We start from the raw sequence: 19,720 nt of genomic DNA, 5'->3' as shown, positions 1-19,720 counted from the left end.
GAAAACTTCATTTGTTTTAAACTGCTGCATGATGGCCACCCTGGGTGTTCTACAGCTCCTGCACAACAAAATCCAACAAATTCCAGACTCCTAATTACCTTTGAATCATTCACAATTTTTTATAGGTCTCGTCCCTCTTTCTGAGTCATCTCTCTCCCAAGGTAAACAAGTTACACAGCTGCCATTCTCTGTCTCTCATATTTTTTGTTCCCTTTCTTTGTATCTTTCCTATACCTGTTAGACAGATATTTGAGACAAGGAACTCAGGCATGTACACACATAGTACAGATGAGCTATAGGATTTTACAATGACATCATTAAATGTGGTCTATTTATTTCCCCTTGTTTTCTAATGTTGTAGTTACCATTAAATTCAAAAGAACATAGAATGGACTCTACAATTTTGACCTGAAAATTGCAACCACTGAGAAAACAGAGCTCTTTCCCTAACATGAAATCCTGAACATAGTACATATCTGCTCCGATGAAAATATAAGGAAAAATCCAGAAAATGATAATGGTATGATTTGATCATAGAAGCTGTAAAGTTAGTTACTTTACCAGTTTGATGGCAAACCCATTCAGTTTGGATCAACTTCAGAAAATCACAACACAAAAGTCTGCGAACAGATTTAATATAAATGTGCTTTATTGCAGAGAAGTTACATTATTTACATGCTGCAACACATTACAACATAAATCTATCAAGTATTTCATGGTGGATGCTGTTGGTTGCCAGATAACATTGTCATAAGAACCACATTATAAAGTGAAGAGACTTACAGCTTTATATACTCTACAACTTGGAGTAGCTAAAATTTTAAAAGTCAAAGGCAGTGTTTGCTCAGGCCTGCCTGTTGTCATATGCATGCAAAAGCCTAAGGAGAGCAAATATAAATGTCTTGTCTGGTTTCAGGTCTATGATGCCACCAAAGCTGATGATAAGTGTGTACTGATTTATATTTTAAAGCGCATAATCTTGCATAAATTATACAAGTCTAATAAGATTGGTATAAATCTAATTACTTATAAACCATGACTTAGAAATGAAGGAGAAATGCAGCTTGCACATGCAGTTAGAAGGACAACCTAGCAAATGTTTGTGACCTTCATGTTTATTGTCTTTTCTCTTAACAGATCTGCTAGAGAATATCTTTATAACATCTTTACTCTAGAGTTGCACTTCTCTTTGCTAAACAATGACAATGAAATTCCAGAAAAAGACATCTAAGCAATCTAGTCAATATATGCTGGTGGACAAAAATCTATGAAATACAAACCATTATTTATGTCTAACTTAGTATGTCTTCATTAAGCAATGCTTCTAGCAGCATCATAGTGAAATAGGATAGTTGAGTGAAGTTTGGCCCCTCATTTCTTAAATGTGAAATAATTTAAGTCCCAATTGAATCTGTAGCCCAAAGAGCAGTTGCTTAATAAACCGGGGAAAGCTTTTTTTGTTTTCTAAAGGAAAGTTTTCCAATTGTGTCAGGAGACGGGACTAAAATGAGCCTAAAGAACCACAACAGACAGTTTTTAAGAAGTGAGGGAAAGGGTCAGGACGAAAGAAATCTAAACCAAATGAGAATATACAAGCCAATGCCTTCCCTGGTTAACCAGCCTTTGCTTTTTGCTTTCTGTGCAGCTGGGCTGTTTTACACCAGCCAAGGAGTGGGCTTTGTTTCTGTGTTTCTAATGAAGTTATCTTTCCAAACAGAAAGAAAGGGAAAGGAAACCAAGCAAGTACAGATATACAGCGGTGGCACAGACACAGTCATGCACGAAGGGCTCGATCCTGCCAGGAACACAAGGGGCAGTGGTACTGGGGGGACACTTTGCCGATGTGGAGCCCCCCGTCCTCGGTGCACAAGGCACCCTACACGGCTCCTGCAGGGCAGTGTGGCCTTGCTCAGCTCCGAGGTAAAGGATGGAGGGCCAGATGAGCAAGGGCACGAGGGCTGGTGCCTGTTCCTTGCAACCATCTGTCTCCAAGAGGCAGTGAGTACGTACAAAGATCTCCTTCCATGATCCCTCTGTGGATGTCCACTTCTAACCTCACAGTCAGGCCCCCCTAAAGGAGCCAGGGCAGCCTGCCATAAGCTGTGCCCCCGTCCCAGTCCCCAAAACCACTGCTGAGGCTGCAGAACTTCCCTTCAAGGACAGGAGAGGTGTAAGATTGTCACCATTTCAGCAGGTGTATTTAAAATTGTGTGTTTCTCTGCACACAGGGTCAGTGTGCTCCTGGAGGCCTCCCAAAAAGCTCTGTTCCTAGGAAAGACTTCTCCTGGAAATTCAGGGTTATTTTCCAGAAAAGCTGATCAAGTCCCACTGAAGCTGACATGACAAGTTACAGACAAATCCCACGAGTGTCTGGGACTGGGAAGGAAGAATCTGAGCACACCAGCTCTAATCTCAACTCTTTTCCACACCAAGGACAGAGCTGGATTTGGGCTGCACATAGGATGCCAGTGGTGCTGTGTGTACAAAGTGGGTGCACTGATGTCCAAAGCACCCAGACTCATATGCCTGACTCCCTTTCATGGGTAGAACAGGGATTCTGGGTTGAAGGGTCCCAGTCAGATCTCCTAGACCATAATTATGCCCTACAAAAAGAGGGATGGGAGAGTCAGACAAGCCCAGGGTAGTAAAGACCTAAGCCAGCACATCCCCATGGTGGAACTGAGCACTATCCTGGATAACCAGGTTGGCTGGGGCTGTTCAGTCACTTAATCTGGAGCTAATGAGCAGAATTTATAAGTGAGGTAACGTGTTTAGACAGCACCAAGACCTGAGTCACCTGAGCTGGCTCAGGTGTTGGCACATGTCAGGTTTGGGCTTAGCAGCGGCAGTAGGAAAATCAGATCCATCTTGATCTGTCAGTCTAGACATGCCCATAGAATCCTCTCCTTTTTAAAGGATAGAAAAATCCTCATGCCCAGGTTGTCTAAATCCCTCTGCTCATTGCATTTTTTCTTAAGCCACTTTTTCTATGATGCCACAAAAATCAGTTTATACTACATACGTGTATGTGCATGTGTGTATTAGATATGACATTTATATATATATATTAAACATATATAAATATCTATTTTTATATATATTATATATATTAAACAACACATTCTATTCAATCATCCACATTTCATGTTCTTCCACCAAATCCCATCACTTCTCTCAAATTGCACAAGTTCTTTAGGACTGAGCTGTCTTTGTTTTGGAGTACACTACGTACAGCCAATTCCTGTGAACAGCACTTTACTGGTACTGCATTGAGATGGCTGGGGCTGTTTAATTACTGCTGATACTCCTCAGAAGAGTTCAGCATGTCCTCAGGCCCTGATGGTGAACTGTCACTAAGCCTCATTGTTGTGAATGGGCCACCTATGAATTAAGCTCATATGCACGATGAGGACTGTAGCTATTGCTGAAAAGTAGCACTGTATCAAACACCAACTTTTACTGTAAATGTACATATAAATGTAAAAAAAGTCAAAGCATTTTGGACACTTGGAGAGAGATGCCATCATTTTCATTCCCAGTATCGCTTACATTTGCATGTATGGGGCAAGAGTAATATTTTGGAGTTCTCACTCCAAGAGCCAATTTTTTGAGGTTTGCCAACAGGGGTAAACAGTACAGGGTTGTTCCATAAATAAAATATCTTCCAGAGCTGTCTGGTATTAGTAAAACATGTGATCATTTCTGGGGTATATTCATTGTCATTCTTGCTTGTCTTATTTAACAGGATAGGTTCAGTATGAAATACTGAACAAGATCATCACCATCGTGTTTAAAGTAAGATTTCTCGTCTCTGAGATGATATTTTCCAATTAGTAACAAAAAACCCAGATTAGTTGTCCTACCAGCTAAGACAACTGAATTTCCACCATTAACAAAGTCTATGAGCATTAATAGGGAAGTGCATAACTTACTGCATATAAAACCCCTGAATAATACAGTATCAAACTATAAATATAAATAACAGAGAGTAAACAAACAAACAAAAAAACCACTATATAAATTACAGGAAAGAAAAAAAAATCTCCAAAGCCCAGAAGAATTTCCCAATATGAATTATGACTTACATAGCCAGTGAAAGATTACTGCAATTCTATATATAAACAAAAAGGTCTACAGCAGGTATTTTAACTTGGAATTAGAAGACAGTATCTGCAGATTGCATAAATATGTTGTTGTGTCACATAATATCAAAGTTATTTGCAAAAAATTATACAATCTGGAATGCTTTAATATGAGACACAACAATGTACTTAAACACACAGTAATAAGAAAATGAAAGTAATAATTTTACAAAATATTCTTGGGATGCATTGAGTTATCAGTGCTATTTAGATTAAATATGTAAAGTGAAAAGTCGTCACTTTAATAAGCTGCTCGTTGGTACCCCTTTTTGTCATCAGGACATTTTCTGTGTTCCACTTCTGCTGGATCTTTAAAGTCCCAAGGGCAATTTACAGCCAGTTACATCATCCAGAAATAATTTGGTTAAGATCTACACTGTGCGTTTGTTATCATCTTATTATTTTTTCTTTTAAAAGAAAATTGATTTCACAAAGGCAGATTTCTTTCATTGACACAGTAAAATCCTTGGAGCAGGGACCATATTCTGGGCACTGCTAATCACATTGTTGGCACTCAACATATAAATAATAACAACAATAACGATAATTTACTTTGCTTAACTCCTACATATTTGTAGTGCTGATTCCCTTGATTTAAGTGATGCTCCTTAGGAATTTTCAGATCCTTTTAGCCTAAGTCCTCCCTCTGTCTTTCCTGTTGTCTTCTCAATGTTGCTACTCTCCTCAGTCCAAAAGCCTCTTATTTTCGAGGTGCTGCTGTTTTATTTGCACTTATAGCAGAGGTGTTCAATAAAGCTACACTTCTTTCTGCATTTGGTAAATCTGCTGTATCATACTCCCAAGGGCAGACTTCAGCTCGAGATGCTAAAGGTTGCTGAACGTAACTACTTGGCTTATGGGAGTTAGATGAAAGCACATTTCCCTCAGAAGAGGCAATTTTTTTCTGTTCAGCCAATTTATTGAGGTTTTCCTTTTCTGCTGTTTTCTGGGGCAGCTCCTCCCGCTCTCCAGCACGGGTGTTAGGTGTATGCCTATTAACATTCTCACACTTCAGCCCAGGAGAGACCTGGGAATTTGACTGATTTTTCTCATTTTCAAAGATCTGCTGCTCTTGTGTCTCCTGAGTGGCTGCTTCTGCCTTCTCTGAGCTCTTTTGATTTGACTGTTGGTGCCCCTCAGGTGTCTTCAGCTTATGATGAGTCTTCCCCTTTGGCTGGGAAGGGTGGTTTTTCTCTGGCTCTGAGGAAGCAATAGACACATGTTTTTGAGCTTTAGAGTCAAAAGGCACAGGACCAGGAACTTGGTCATAGATCTCCCAAGGACAAACTTCTCCTATGTTGAAATTGTCCTTGTGCAGAGACTTACCTGGGCCTGTGTCTGGATTTGCAGGTGTTTGACCAACCCTTTGCTGTTTAATAATTCCAGATTTATGGGTTTTCTTTGTTTCCTCAGACTGGGTAGAGTTTTTCCGGTGGGAATCCTTATGTTCCCCTTTATCGGAGGCTGAGTGCTTTTTGCTGGCCTCCTTACCCTTCTGCTGAGATTTATGAGATTTAGTGCTTTCTTCTAGACTTTGCGTTTTACCCGTGAGTCCCAGAGTCTTTTCCTTGGCACTAGCAATAACACTGAGGGATTTTTGTAACACAGATGTTCTTGGATGCAGAGGCTTCTTATCGGCACTTAAATTATGCGCACTTACTGATTTGCACACCAAAGGGACCGATTCAGTAGAGACAGCGTCAACCTTTTCAGGAGCATTTTTGGTTAATTTGTTACCATTCAAGGAGTCCAGAAGTGTTTTCTCAGAAGCTATAACTTCTGCACTTTCTGTAGTTAAGCCATTTGGTTCTTCTGTTTGATCCCTAACATGATCGTAAGTGCTGTGGGACTTTTTTAAGGAAAACACTCTGTTTTTCGAAGTATCTTCTTTTGGCTTTGCAGAACTCGTGGAATCCGGTGGGTTTTTCTTCAGTGTGGCCAAGTTCTTCACAGCACTGTGCTCCATCAGGTCCTTCTCATCCCTGGAGCACTGCCTGGTGACTGTCTCAGGGATTTCTGTAATACGCCGCATTATCGAGCGCCCCAAGCCCTTTTTAGAGCACCTTTTTTTCTGGAGATGTGGATTATTAGCAATCATCTTTTTCCTTTTATAGATTTCAAGCTGAGCATATAGTTTCTTCAACTCATCCTGCAAAGCAAAGTGAATGGCAAAACTAGTATTCACACAGTGACTACAGTCAAACAAGCAGACTGACAAATGCAAGACCTATTGCTCTAAAACAGGCATTAAACTTATGTCACTGTCTTTTCTAATTCTTGAATATGCAATTTTTCCATCAACTTGAATCCCATTTTTTTCCACTTAAAAAAAGTTCAACTCTTGTGCACAAACATGTCACTTTCCACAGCATGCACACTTCATACTCATTTATGCTGTTTCAGATTTCACAATGCTGTAGTGCATGCTTTCCTGCTGAACTCTATAGCTGTTTTTGTTCTGATAACATAAGGACTTCAATAATGTAAAATAAGAATAAAGTAATTTTCTCCATTAATCAAGTTTTTAATGTTTATCTTTATAGTTATGTATGCTTATGTATATGTTACATACAAATGACTAATTAAACTGAAACCAAAAGCTGTTTGCACTTCAAAATAATTCAAAGAATCTATGTAAACTGAGTAACAGCTCTTGCTGAGGATGATTCCTCTTACTTAGCCACCACTATGACTTTTACTACAGCTAGTGGTGCAGCATCTCTTCACACTAGCAAATACTACATGAGAGTTTACATGACCTGATACCACAATCATAAAAGATCTAAGCTGGCATTTTTCATCTAATATCTGCAAAGAGAAACAAATGCATGCAAGTTGGAGTTTTCTTCTAGGAAAAAGTGTTCTTGAAAACAAATGCTATTTAAATGAGTTCTATGTACCCGAATATCTTCAGGATCCAAACTATGTTCACTCCATGCTGAGTTGATACTGCTGTTCAGATAGGATCCAGACCGACCCATATCAAGCTCATCTTCATAAGCTTCTGTAGCTATATCATCTCTTGGGTTATTGCTTGAATGTGAAAACTGCAATAAGTTTGCACAAAAAAAAAAATGTTGCCATGAGTGCAAAAGTTTACTTCAACATGTAAGAGCTTACAAGAGTTTTATGGTACAATGACCCTTCTAAAGATTTGTGTGATTCTCAAATTCAAAACATTACTTAAGTTTCATTTGCTTAAGTAGTGTCCTATAAAGTCACAGTATTGTATGGAAGGAACTCTTATTAATGATGGCTTAACATGATAAATTTTAGAAATTTGCATAAGGAAAAAAAAAAATCCCTACTTATTTTGACATCTGTTTGAACCTCTTTAAATGGCATTTCAATTAAGCTGGCATGAAAATAGACTTTCAGACAGTTCCAATAAGGCTGCTAAAACAGTAAAACACTATTTTATACAATACACATCTTAATAATCCTGCAGAAAGCAATTCTCTTTTAGATCCTAACCCTGAAAAGGAAGACGTAAGGTAGGGGAAAAAAGCCAACAACAACAACGAAAGAAACTAATACAACAACAACAACAAAAGAAACTAAGGAAAAAGTAGATAAATTTTTCTTCTATGTTTCACCAGATCCTTGAATTAGGAGTTGGAATGAGGTTGTCATTATTGTTTTGTTCATATTGATTCACTCATCTGAATTTACTATTGTCCACACAGGCATCTGTCTTCAGGACTTTATGAATAGAACTCAACCTTGTGAATCTTAATTCTCTGAATTCTTTGGTGTGTTGGAAGAAAAGTCTGTGCAGTGAAACACAGATAATAAGCTAAAAATCAAAATACTGATCCATAGTTATGATTCAGCTTCAGAAAGGTCAACAAATTTTCTAGGCTAGTTTAAAAAGACATCTCTGAAGATGTATAATATCTCTGAAGATACGTAATAAAGTACATAAATATAAAATAGAAAATATAAGATTATTACTAAAGACCAGAAAAGTAATTTAAAATAAAACAAGGTTATGCAGTATTAAGGCTGCATCAATGGGTCCCTTGTCATGACTGTTCAGTGTACATATATTTGACAGCCATCAGCATACCCTGTTCTGACACACAGGAAAAAGGCAGGAATAGCAGCTTCATTAACCTGAAAATTCTATCAACCTGAACTGCTTAATGCTCTTTCTTCATATATAGGTTTCACCTTTACTGCTATTGTGACTCTTGAGCTTTTGATTAATATGATCAGTCATTTCAAAACCCATTAGAAAGTCATTCCTTCTGCTGGGGTACTGTCCTCAGAAGGAAGTTCCACTCCATTCCTGGGGACTGTTGCTAGGGCCAGGAGGAGCCACTTGCAGATCTCCTTCCCCTGGAGCTTCTGGGGGCTTTCTCTGCCCTTCCCTGGCTCCTGCCATCACCATCTCCCTGTGCCCCCACACACCTCTCTTGGCTCCCAGCACTGCTCCTGGCTCCCTGCCATGGCCACGTCTCCTCCCAGTGCAGCATGTCTGTCCCAGGCTCTGACTTGCAAAGGGTTCTCTTTTTTCAGCCTGTAACTGCCTGGTTTAAATCCCTACCTCCCCATCTCATGACTAGTCCAGCCTACAAGAGTCCAGTGGTTCTATGCCCTTGCCAAAATTGTGTCTGCTCTCAGCAGACATGGCCATACCAAGAGTCCAGTGGTTCTATGCCCTTGCCAAAATTGTGTCTGCTCTCAGCTAACTCTAGCAGCAGCATGGCCATACAAATACCTTAAAAAAAAGCACAATTAGGCAGGATTCTTTCCTTCTTGAATTAGTCATATCAACATTTTAAGTACTTTAAACTCCTGGAATTTTGAAAGCTGAAATAAAGAAACTTTGAAAATGTATATTTTTAAAAAATAGAAATAATACAGCTTTCAAGGTAAAACAGCCAAATTTTACATCCCCCTTTTCTATCAGTTGCTGCTAGATTTACCCAGAAATGCTTCTGCATGACAACATTTCTCTTCCTCAGACTTGGCAAAAGAAAAGAGACAGCAGACTCAAATACCTTAGGGATCAGAAGTAGCCCAACAGTGACTGTCACAGTCAAATGTGTGTGTGCAAAAAACAGCATCAGCATCCAGTCAGACTGAAGTCTTGAAGAAAGAATGAATCTGAAAATAGAATACAGGGTTGCAATTCACTGCATTTCTCCAGTGCATTAGATTTAATATCATTAGTATTCCTTAGGTTTTTTTTCACTGAATGGCCAAACACAATTGGTTTTGTTCTGTACTGCTTTCATACAGACTAAAAATTACATCCACACACTTTCCCTATATACTAAAATTTCAAAACAACTCTGAAAACAACCAATCAAGAAACCAAAATATAGAAAGAAACAACAGACCTTAAATTATACTGCTTATTCCATATTTCTCACTCTATTGAGCTGTCTTTTTGGTTTGTGTATATTGTCACAGTTTCTTTGGCCTGAGTTATGGCAGCTTACATACATCAAGGAGCTGAAGGGATGGTTTTAGGTTAACACATGTACTATGATGAATTGCAGTGCACTTTATAAACACAGGATGTCCACAGATCACAGCTATTGAGTACAGCTGATAAGCCATCCAAGGAAGAACTGAACTGAAATGCATTTTAGCAGGCAGCAGAGAAATGATCTTTACAGCAGGACCGCCCAGCTCACTGCTGTGGGATCCAAGAGCCTGTGAATGCTTGGAAATGAGTGGCTGAACTTGTCAAAGAAAACAGTTCCTTGCTGAGCTTTCTAAAGGAGTGGTAGGAGAAGCAGTGCAGTTAAAGCTGAGGCATGCTTGGCTTGTCTGCTTTAGTGAGCTCCCAAAGCCAGGAGCAGTAAGCAGTGCAACGGATGAGCGGATGTACTGCAGGCTTGCAATTTCCAGGTTAACAAAAATCATTCAGATAGAAATGACATTTGCAACTTATCCAAGTTCACAGATGCACATTTTGAAGAAGCTTTTGTTAACAGAAATAGTCTGGCATGAAACACTGGCTTACATGCTGTTATAATACAGTCATAATTACTTGTTTAATACTTTGTAAATGCAACATTTTATGAACACAACAAAATATCCCAATTAATTAATTCCTAGAGAGTTCCTGTTGCTTTGGGGTGTGAGGGAACATGAGGAGGCTCAGGCCTGAGATTTAGTAAACTGAACACAATTGCACTGATGAAGATGACATGAGAAACTGATGGATGTAACAAATAACAGAGCAAAAAGTGAATAGAAGTTACAGACAGTGCTGTAAGGGATGGCAAGATTTCACAGGTGGTTAATAGGGAGTCATTTGAGAGATGGCTAAACTTCACAGGTAATTGAAGGACCTCAGAGGGAGCAGAACTTGCAAGGTCAGTGGCACTGATGTAACCGTATCAGCAACAGCAGATAAGATAGTGATTACCTAGATAATGGCATCACAAATTCCAAATTTGAGTACATGTGTAGGAAAACTGTGACCAATAGGAAAAGAATAAAGAGGGTGGATTGTTTATTTGGAAGACAAGGACTGGGACAGATAGAGAATAAGGTAGGTGAGGGAAAAACAAGCATGGAAAGAAGGTGGGGGTGGAAATGGCTAGTGACATGTAAGCAAGTTGTCACTGAGCTCTGTACCTGACGTATCTCCCATCTTCTGTTAAATCCTTATGCATGATACCACTCTCTGCATGGTGCATGTGTGCATGTGTGCATGTGCAATTGATGAACAAACCTCAGGCAGCATGTGGGTGGCCCCTGGGAAGACCCAAAGTGCCAGCCCAGGTCCAGCTGCAGAGGAGGAACAGGAGGAGGCTGTGTGTGGGACCTGCAGTGGCCCCTGTGGCCAGCCAGGTGTTGTGTGACTGCCCCACCATGGACTTGATCAACCTGCAATGGAGCCAGCAGCAGACAGATGGGAGAAAGCACCCACATCCTGATGGCCACTGCATCTGCTTATCCTTTAACAGATCCACAGATTCTGTGAAGGCTTTTTTGCTTGCTTTATGGCAGAGACCTTGACTGATTAAGGCATCCATGCCATACCATGCCTCTGAATGCAAAATCACATTTGCAGTAGCCATTCAGCCCTAGCAAAGATAGGATTTCAATTTGAATGAGATTTTTTCCAGATAAATTTTGGGTTTCTCAGTAATATTAGAGAAAGAGCAATGCAGAAATTTAATATTATGATGATCTGAAGATAATCCAAAATCCCCTGTTTCTGAAATGGGAATACTTTCAAAGGAAAACAAAATGCAAACAGTTCAAGGTTTTATTTAATGCTCACATCAATCTTCCATGAGCTTTGGGAGTTTTCAGACTGGATGGCTGCCTTGTAGGTGTCCTTCAAGGCTCCAGTACTTTCAACATCATGACAATTCAGGTATGTCATATAAATCTAAGTTTTACATTTCCGCCCTTTCAGTTGCATCCAAAACTTGGCAGGAAGACAGAAGCAAAAAAAAAAAAAAAGGGATTAAGAGTTGGGCATGCAGAAATGAATGGACATAATCTGAGGAGGGGTCGTGTACATTTTTTTTCAATCGTATCTATAAACACTACACAATATTTCTTCAACAAACCAGCATATATCAGACAGATGGGAAAGAATCAATACAAAATGTACATAAAAAAAATAAAAGAAGGAAGAATAGGATCAGCAGACCTTAGGCTGCAGGCACAGGATTGTCAATAAGACAAACTGAAAGACTTAATCCTTTTTGTCTCCTTCATAAAGAATGTATTAAAATGCCACATTTTCCCCTTTTCCCCTTTCTTTCATCCAAGGTTACTTGCCTCCTGTTCTATTGTTAAAAGAAACTTGCAGCCTACAAAAATACCTCTGAACTGTGTCTTCTAACATGGCTCAACATACAGTTTAGGAATATAAATTAATGGGGGGAAAATTGACTGAGAAGCTGTCACATCGGTAATAATAAACTCAAAAAATAATAAAATAAATGTTACATCTATCAGGAATGAAAAGGAAAATGCTGCCATCAAATAAAGATTTTAAAAAATAACTTTGCAGATGCTTATGTTAGGGAATATAGATTTTCAGTGCATGTGGGTGTTGAAATACAGGGTTAGGAGAAGGGGAAGGGAAAAAAATGGCATGCCTGAAAAATGCAGTGAACTGTATAACAATGATAAGGGAAAGGAGCACCAGGAAGGAACAGAGATGAAGGATTTGCTTTGCTGGTGTTTACTCAGAAAAAACCATGAAAGCAAAAATCAAGAAGACAAGGAGAAATGTTAGTGCCAAGACAGACAAAGGAACAGAGAAGAGTATTTGAAGACTGTCAATGAAGTAATGTAAAAATAAAAAAAGATCTTAGAAGATAAAGTCTGTTAAGAGGCAAAAGAAGGTGTGAGAATGTCAGAAGAAAGTCTTAAGTGTTTTTACAGGATGAGATGAAACTCATGTTATCTTCCTCTTTTGCATTTTCTAGGACCAATTCATTTTTACAGGGTACTCTGTAGGAAATTTAGTAAATTTTCATGTAGCTCTAGCAAAGACCCTTATTTATTTGTTACTACCCAAATAATTTACAAGTATGAAATGCAAAGCCCATTATAGACTTCCTTAGAAACATGGGCTTTTTATCACTAATACAGCATTATATGTGTAACAATTTTTTATGTCAGCATATAAAACACTGTGCTTCATGCCCAAACCAGTACAATAATCTTAACACATAGCTGCAGCTCACCAATCTGTTACACATCAGCAAAAGTTCATACAAACCAACATTCTTACCTGCTGGTTTTCTAGGGATACAAAACAGTGAGTGGTATGTAGATGACTGAAGACAGTTTTTTGCTATACCTAATTTATCACATATACTGAATTTTGATCTAATATACCTAACTATACTGAAAAAACCCTAATTATAAAATTGTATATTCTTGGATCCCATGGGAACAGTTTTAAGTTTAGCAAGCACTTAATTTGCAGAAACAAATATTTATAAGACTTTCCATTATCCTACCCCATTCACCCATTCTAAGTTGCACCATAGGAAACCTGAAAGATAAATGGTTAATTACTAGATCTACAGATCACTTGCCTAATTGTATGGAATATAGCAGAGATAATGAGCTCATTGTGAACTGCAACAGCCATATAACGTGGCTCATGAAATGCTGATGGGACTGTCCGCACTGCATAGCAGAGATAAACACCCCACAAGAGGAATAAAAATTCAGCTGTGAGAAGAACAAAAAGAAATAGTTTGCAATTAGTTTTATAGATGGAAGGAAATTTGAAGCACTACAGTATCTTCTGTATGTGTGAGTATCTATGCAAAGACAGTACACAAGTACACACATAGGCAGTCAAACTCTTTTGGATATTGTCACTGTACATGATATATTTGGTTTTAATTTTACACATCTTTTTCCACATCAGGAACCCTTGCATTTATAGTATTTCAGTTTACCAACTGACAAACTTTGAGACAATGTCTAAAAATGTCTTGCTTGCTTTTATAAGCAGTACTACAGAAGTCTGACATCACTTCAAACAACGTGGATTTTTAATTGTAGCTCTAGTTCTTGTTACAGAGGCAGATATAGTGCTACTACCACACTATATGCTTTTCAAGACAGCACTTCCATTTCAAAGGTTTATAACTTAGATAAAACAAACTATTTTGTGTTTATAAATTTCCTCTGTTCAAGACAGTTAATTCTGCTGGTATCCATAATATGACAAGTCACTTCTGAGGGTCTAATGCACTCTAAAGCAATAATAAGTTTCTTTTAGGAGAAAAATAGTAAAGGAAGAAAGGAGAAAAAGTAATGGTGTCTGGATCAGCTTAAACAATTCAGATAGAGATAGCTCATCTGCACCCAGCAGTACACTGACTTCAGCTTCCAGTGGACATCCTGTGACATCATTTTGACCTTGATACAAATGATTTCCTAACCACCTCAAAAAACTCCCAGAAAAAAAAAACCCTACAGCTCTGTCATGCAGCTATGAATAGAGCAGGTGCCAGTCCCTCTTGCCTTGCAGTCTGGGTTGACAATGCCCAGAGTTTTGAGTGTCACCCAGTAATGAGCAGGTGCCAGTCCCTCTTGCCTTGCAGTCTGGGTTGACAATGCCTGGAAGAGTTTTGAGTGTCACCCAGTAATGTGCAGTTCCATGTTAGACCCCTGCAATGCCAGCACTGCTCCAGACCAGCTTCAGAAACAGTGATCCCATTGTTACTCACACACTGCTTTTGTCTTGTTGAATTTTTGCAATAGAAACTACACTTAAATGCAGTATAATAGAAAATCAATTATTTTTCAGGCTTTTTTTTGCCAATAATTTTTCTATACTGTAACTAAACCTGGTGATCAGTGACATCATCCTGTGGAAGTGGTCAGCAAATAATTACTGGTCTGGTTTCAGTAATGACACCAATGCTTGTGAACCCCACCATTAACAGCAGACTAAAATATAATGTCAGCACTGGATAACTCATTAGAACATGCCCTCCAGTTCCTCTACTTTTAGTAGTTCATGACTGCTGTAACTTACCTATAATATATTGTTAGACCATTTTGAAACTTCAAATATTGGTATTAATTTCAGGTAAAACCAATAAGAGAAAAGTCTGGATAAAATTAATTCAGTCATATCTCTCCATGCTATGAGAAGAGCTCAGTTTGAACTCTGAATAACACTTTGCACATTTCTTAATGAAAAATATATGTCCTATCTCCAAGATCCTAATTTTACTAGAACACATGCTCCACAGACCCACAAGTCTTACCAGTTACATAAACCCAAACATCTGAAGGGGCATAATCCATCCATACTGCTGGTTTTGTGATCTTCCTCACCAAATCCTAACAATAATAAACTTTTTGATCTTTTAGCTAAGTAATAGTATGATTTGAGGCCTTACTGAGTGTCAAAATGAAAAAAAATCTTGGTATGAATCTTCTGAGACTGTATACATGCAGGTATGTTTTTCCCAAATTACTCATACACTTGGCCAAGCTGGCTTCTACTTCTGTTTAATTTCTAGAAAATTAGCTGCGCTATAAATGAAGTCTGTTATTCTGCTTTCTTCAAAACTCCTGCACAGAATTACTTACAAAGCCATATTGATCCTGAAGTCTTTCCTGACCAAGTGGAATACAAAACCGGCTTCCAATGAAATAAGAATAAAGGTTTTTTCCAAATCTTAACAGTCTGGGTTTTTTTCTTTAGGTAGTCATCTCACATATGCAGAATCCTGGCACTGGAATGTATTGCTCTTCAAATGTCTGTAATTTATTGCTTTAATTGCTCCATGATGATTTAGAAGAAATTGAAAAGCAGAAAATTGTTAGAATTAGGCTGCTAAAGCCATGTCACTATATCTTACTGTCCTGTCTTCTATGGAAACCCTTCATACTAACACTGTTCAGCAGGGCTCCTCTAACATGCCAGACAACACCTATTTCCTCACTTTTTGCCTTTGATTCAAATTTCCCCTGCTCCCCAACATGATCAGCAGAACTGAATGATGAGCTAATTGTGAAATAACAGGCACACACCACAAAACCACCCAGGGCTCTTTCTCAGCTGAAGTGAGAAGAACCCCAAGTTTCTTTCTGACTAAAAAGATGAAAAAGATCAGTTACAAGTGCTAACAGAGGTTGCGAGTTTTAAAAGGTTTGGCTTTCAAAGAAATAAAAAAAACCATGTAAAATTTCATTTGCTGAAGGTATTCTTACTTGAACTAAAGACTGAAGGCCAAATTTTGCCTACTTTTAGAAGAAAAAATAAAATTGCTGTAATTTTGAAATAGTGGTTTTTGGGTTGTTTTTTTTTTTTCTTTGCATACAGAGCAAATGAAAACGAAAAAAAAAACATACTTCCATTAAAAAAACCCAACAAAACTCTTACAACCTTATTTATCTAGGCTAAGTAGGAAGGCAGATAACATCTGATCTCCAGATCTGATTAATTCTGAAAATTTCAGTTTTCAGTTTCACAATCATAGTTGCAAGGAATTCTTAAGACAAAAAGCAATTTCAAAGTATTAATATACTGGCGCATAACAGTAGTTTGTACCATTCAGTGCATAATGCTTTTAGAAAAGCTTTACATTTAGAGCAGAGTTGGCACTCCTGTCTGCAGATAATAATTACTGCGACATCTGGTATGGAACACAAATACGGAAGAGCTCTTAAAACATAAGGTAAAATAACAGAGTTCCTTTACTTGCTGAGCCCAACATTACAATAATTTCATCAGCAATGACAAAACAGACTGATAGAAAACTGATTTATTATCTAAACCACTAATTAAACAGATTAAATGTATGATGTAAAAGCTGTGTTTGGAGGAGAAGTGAAGTTCCTATTAGCTACAGATGGTTAGTGCAATTTGCAACAAAAATCTGAAGGTGTTAAAAATTTTTGCTGTATTTTTTTCCTACATGGCCTTTTTACATTCTCAATATAATGTAATATATGAATGTATTTATTACTGAAATGAATAACAAAGATATAACTAATGATAGATAGATAGATAGATAGATAGATAGATAGATAGATAGATAGATAGATAGATGGATGGATGGATGGATGAGTATATCTGGGCACCATGCAGCAAGGTTCTAATGTACAGTTCATCTCTCTCTTAGATTGTTTATGGGACACTAGTGACTGCTTTGCAACAAATATCTTTAATGGTCAAAATCTATGAAATGTGATATGAAATTCCTATTTGGCTTGCTGAATAATTTTTCACTAAAAGTCTGGTGTAGAAAAGCGACTTTCTGATCACTAAAGGATTATCTTAGCATACTGCGTACCTGTCAAGAGAAAACTCAAAGCTCAAAACACATGGTTTTGTTCCTATGATTTAGCACAAGGCTTATAAATTATCCCATTTCATATATTAAGCACAAAACCCAAAAAACCCTCCTTTCCCCTTCTGAAAAAATTATGGAAATTCCTCGGAGAGAGGGCTGTCAGCTGTTCTCTGGACAGAAAATGCAGAGTCAAAAAAAATAAAACATAAATAACTCTGAAAAACACCTTGCAGCAGATTTTCAATAATTGTCCAAAACAGGCATTCAGATTTGGGAGGAAATCTCTGATACATAAGAGGTTAAGAAAAGGCACAGTTGCTTTAAAGGCATAAATGGATGCAGAGATGAATGGAAGGTAAGAGATGAAAATGTAAAGTGACCTCAATATGTCATGTGCACAAATGAATTAGTCTTTAAATATCTCTCTTAGTCACTACCTACTTCTTATCCACAGAACCTTTTATCTGGTCTTTGCATTATCTGATCAACCTGCTTAGTATATTCGTTGGTGCTTAAAAATCAGGACTCTTCCTTGTCTTCATGATGGTGATTATGTTTTTGGAAAATGAAGCAATTTGGAGCACTTAGCTTGATCATCCAACACACTGGGCCAGACTCGCCTGGTGCCACTGGCCTGTTACAATGAAGAGTGTGCCATGTCCACTCACTTGAGATCTCTTTAGGCCACTGCTCATATTCTGCATCCTCTGATAATGAAGGACAATGACATATATCCATAGTTCATGGTATGTATATGCTTTACAGAATGGGATGGACTTAGGGTTGTTACTACTGACTAAGTCAAACTTCCTCAAAAGATCTGGGTTAACATATTTTCTAGGCTTTGCTAAACGTGCAGTGGTCTGTGTTGCTCTGAGCAGAAGCAAATCCCCACGTTAATCACTGCTGCTTTCACTCCTGCTATGCAGATGTCTGTACTCCACCTAATCAAGGCTGCCTAATGAAGAAGGCTCTGCATTTTGTTGCAAATGACATTTGGATGTCTAGTGAACGACAGGAAAGACTGCAAGGGGGGAAAGTGGTCTAGCACACATGCACAACTGACTTCTAACTCTGCTTGTGCCTCAGGCTCATATTCTCATATTCTATGAATATGAAAAAAATGCATTTGAGGTCCCCATTCAATCCAAATTTTGCATAGGTCATAATTTTTGCAGAAGTGGGAGCATTTTTCTTGCTATTTGGGTGCCAAATACACATTTTTGCTGTGATGTGCAGTAAAAATAAGCACACAGGGCTGTATTTGTAGCCAGTGAGACCATAAAAATGTTGCAAATATATTTGAGTAAGCTCTGTAACTAAGCCAAAGGCATTGCAACGTGGACAACCATATTAAATGGACCATATAACCCTAATCTCACTGTGCCTCAGCTCTGCCTGTGTAAAATGGGGATAATGCCACCCTGCCATTCAGGACAACAGTGGAAATAAATTTACCCATATTTGTGAAGAGCTTAAGTCCTAAAATGTGGGTTTCCTTCCTGCCATGGTCAGGAGAGAAATGTGAATTATTTCAAATTATCCTGGTTGCTTCTCAGCCCTCCTACCCTGACAGAAATGCCTTTCTTTTCATTCTCTTCTTCATGCCAGCCCTTCGGTGAAGATGGCTGTGAGCTCTCTGGAGCCAGGACACCCATTCCTGTGCTCACTTGCACTCTGCTGTCCAGGAGCTACTCGCAAAAAAGAAGACAGTCCTGAAAGATTAAAGCCCATTTTCATGGCTCTGTATGAAGCTTTATGTCTGACTACACTTACTTGTTTAAAAAGCACCACCACAGGCCAAAACCAGGCCACTGCTCCCCAGGGACTGTGACATTAAAGCTGTGACTTGCCTAAGTTCAGTTGGAATTCTGAACTCTACACTCTTGATAAAATAGTACTGTTCCAACCATTATACCATTTTTAAAACTCTAATTACTGATTACCACTCTGCTTACATCCATAGCACAGCTATGACAACTCATCTATTTCTCTACCACACTTCACTACATTTTAAATCCCGCTTACTGAGATGAAGTGAGCTATGGATCTGGAAGCACAGCTCTTCCATCCGTTCATTCACTCAGGGTGCCAGCTGGAGCTGAGCATGCACCATTTTAAAACTGGAAAAAATTGTGTCCTCAATTGCTCTTGTGTTGCCAGCCAACGCAATCTCTTTCTGCATCGCTGTGTCCAATCTCCCACCTGGAGAGTTGCACCATGTCATAGGAGAAGCATTTTTCTTCAACTGAAAGGATTTTCATATATTTCAATGAACTGTGATTACAAGTCTTTAGCGTTGAGTTATTCCTAGCAAATTATAAATTACCAGAGGTTTATCTGTCTCTCCAACCATATCTCAGCATCATTTTAATTAGCTATGCACAGCAATAACGAGAGCTATTTGTGGTAAAAGAATTGATGGTGCCAGATTCAGACTTTTTTCCCTCCTAGAACTTCCATGGCCTGTGGCTGTGAAGGCTGAGAGAGAAGAGTGGGGTCCTTGGGCTGGTGGGAGGCACAGCATACTCTGTCCCCCACACCGTCACAAGACTGCCTTGCAGGTCTACTCAAAGTGAAGCAAGGGCCATGCAGACCATGGTCTGTGGGTCCTGTGGGTTCAGGGTGCCCTAGAGATGGCTTTTGCTGGCAGTGGAGACCTATCCACTGACCTGGGTGTGAGCAACAGACCAAGGAGTCTCACTGCACTAAACACATGCCAGTCTCAGGTCTCTAGGAATTCCTCTAATTTTTGCACTTATTTTAGCCCTTCTAATAAATTATTTTCTTAATTCCTCTGGAATTAAGGCT

The 19,720-nt window shown here is 38.7% G+C and overlaps 1 protein-coding gene across 2 annotated transcripts in view; it reads right to left on the bottom strand.

Annotated features, from left to right (window-relative positions):
• Positions 1–627: 627 nt before the first annotated feature.
• Positions 628–19,720, bottom strand: part of GPR158 (G protein-coupled receptor 158) — a 190,023-nt gene continuing 170,930 nt past the window's right edge. Inside the window, exons 8-12 of one of the 2 annotated variants that reach the window (XM_039712117.1) lie at positions 13,178–13,316; positions 9,149–9,254; positions 7,043–7,189; positions 5,469–6,291; positions 628–5,342 (exon numbers count right to left, since the gene is read on the bottom strand). In XM_039712117.1, the coding sequence (XP_039568051.1) occupies positions 4,843–5,342; positions 5,469–6,291; positions 7,043–7,189; positions 9,149–9,254; positions 13,178–13,316 (1,715 nt within the window). In that variant the 3' untranslated portion in view covers positions 628–4,842. Of the gene's footprint in view, positions 6,292–7,042; positions 7,190–9,148; positions 9,255–13,177; positions 13,317–19,720 lie in introns of both variants that reach the window. The other variant, XM_039712108.1, reaches the window with a different exon arrangement.

Source organism: Passer montanus, unplaced genomic scaffold, assembly GCF_014805655.1.
Source record: "Passer montanus isolate IOZ18808 unplaced genomic scaffold, ASM1480565v1 scaffold10, whole genome shotgun sequence".
NCBI lineage: Eukaryota > Metazoa > Chordata > Aves > Passeriformes > Passeridae > Passer > Passer montanus.
Note: the sequence above shows the minus strand (reverse complement) of the source record. Positions and strands in the feature narration are given on the sequence as shown.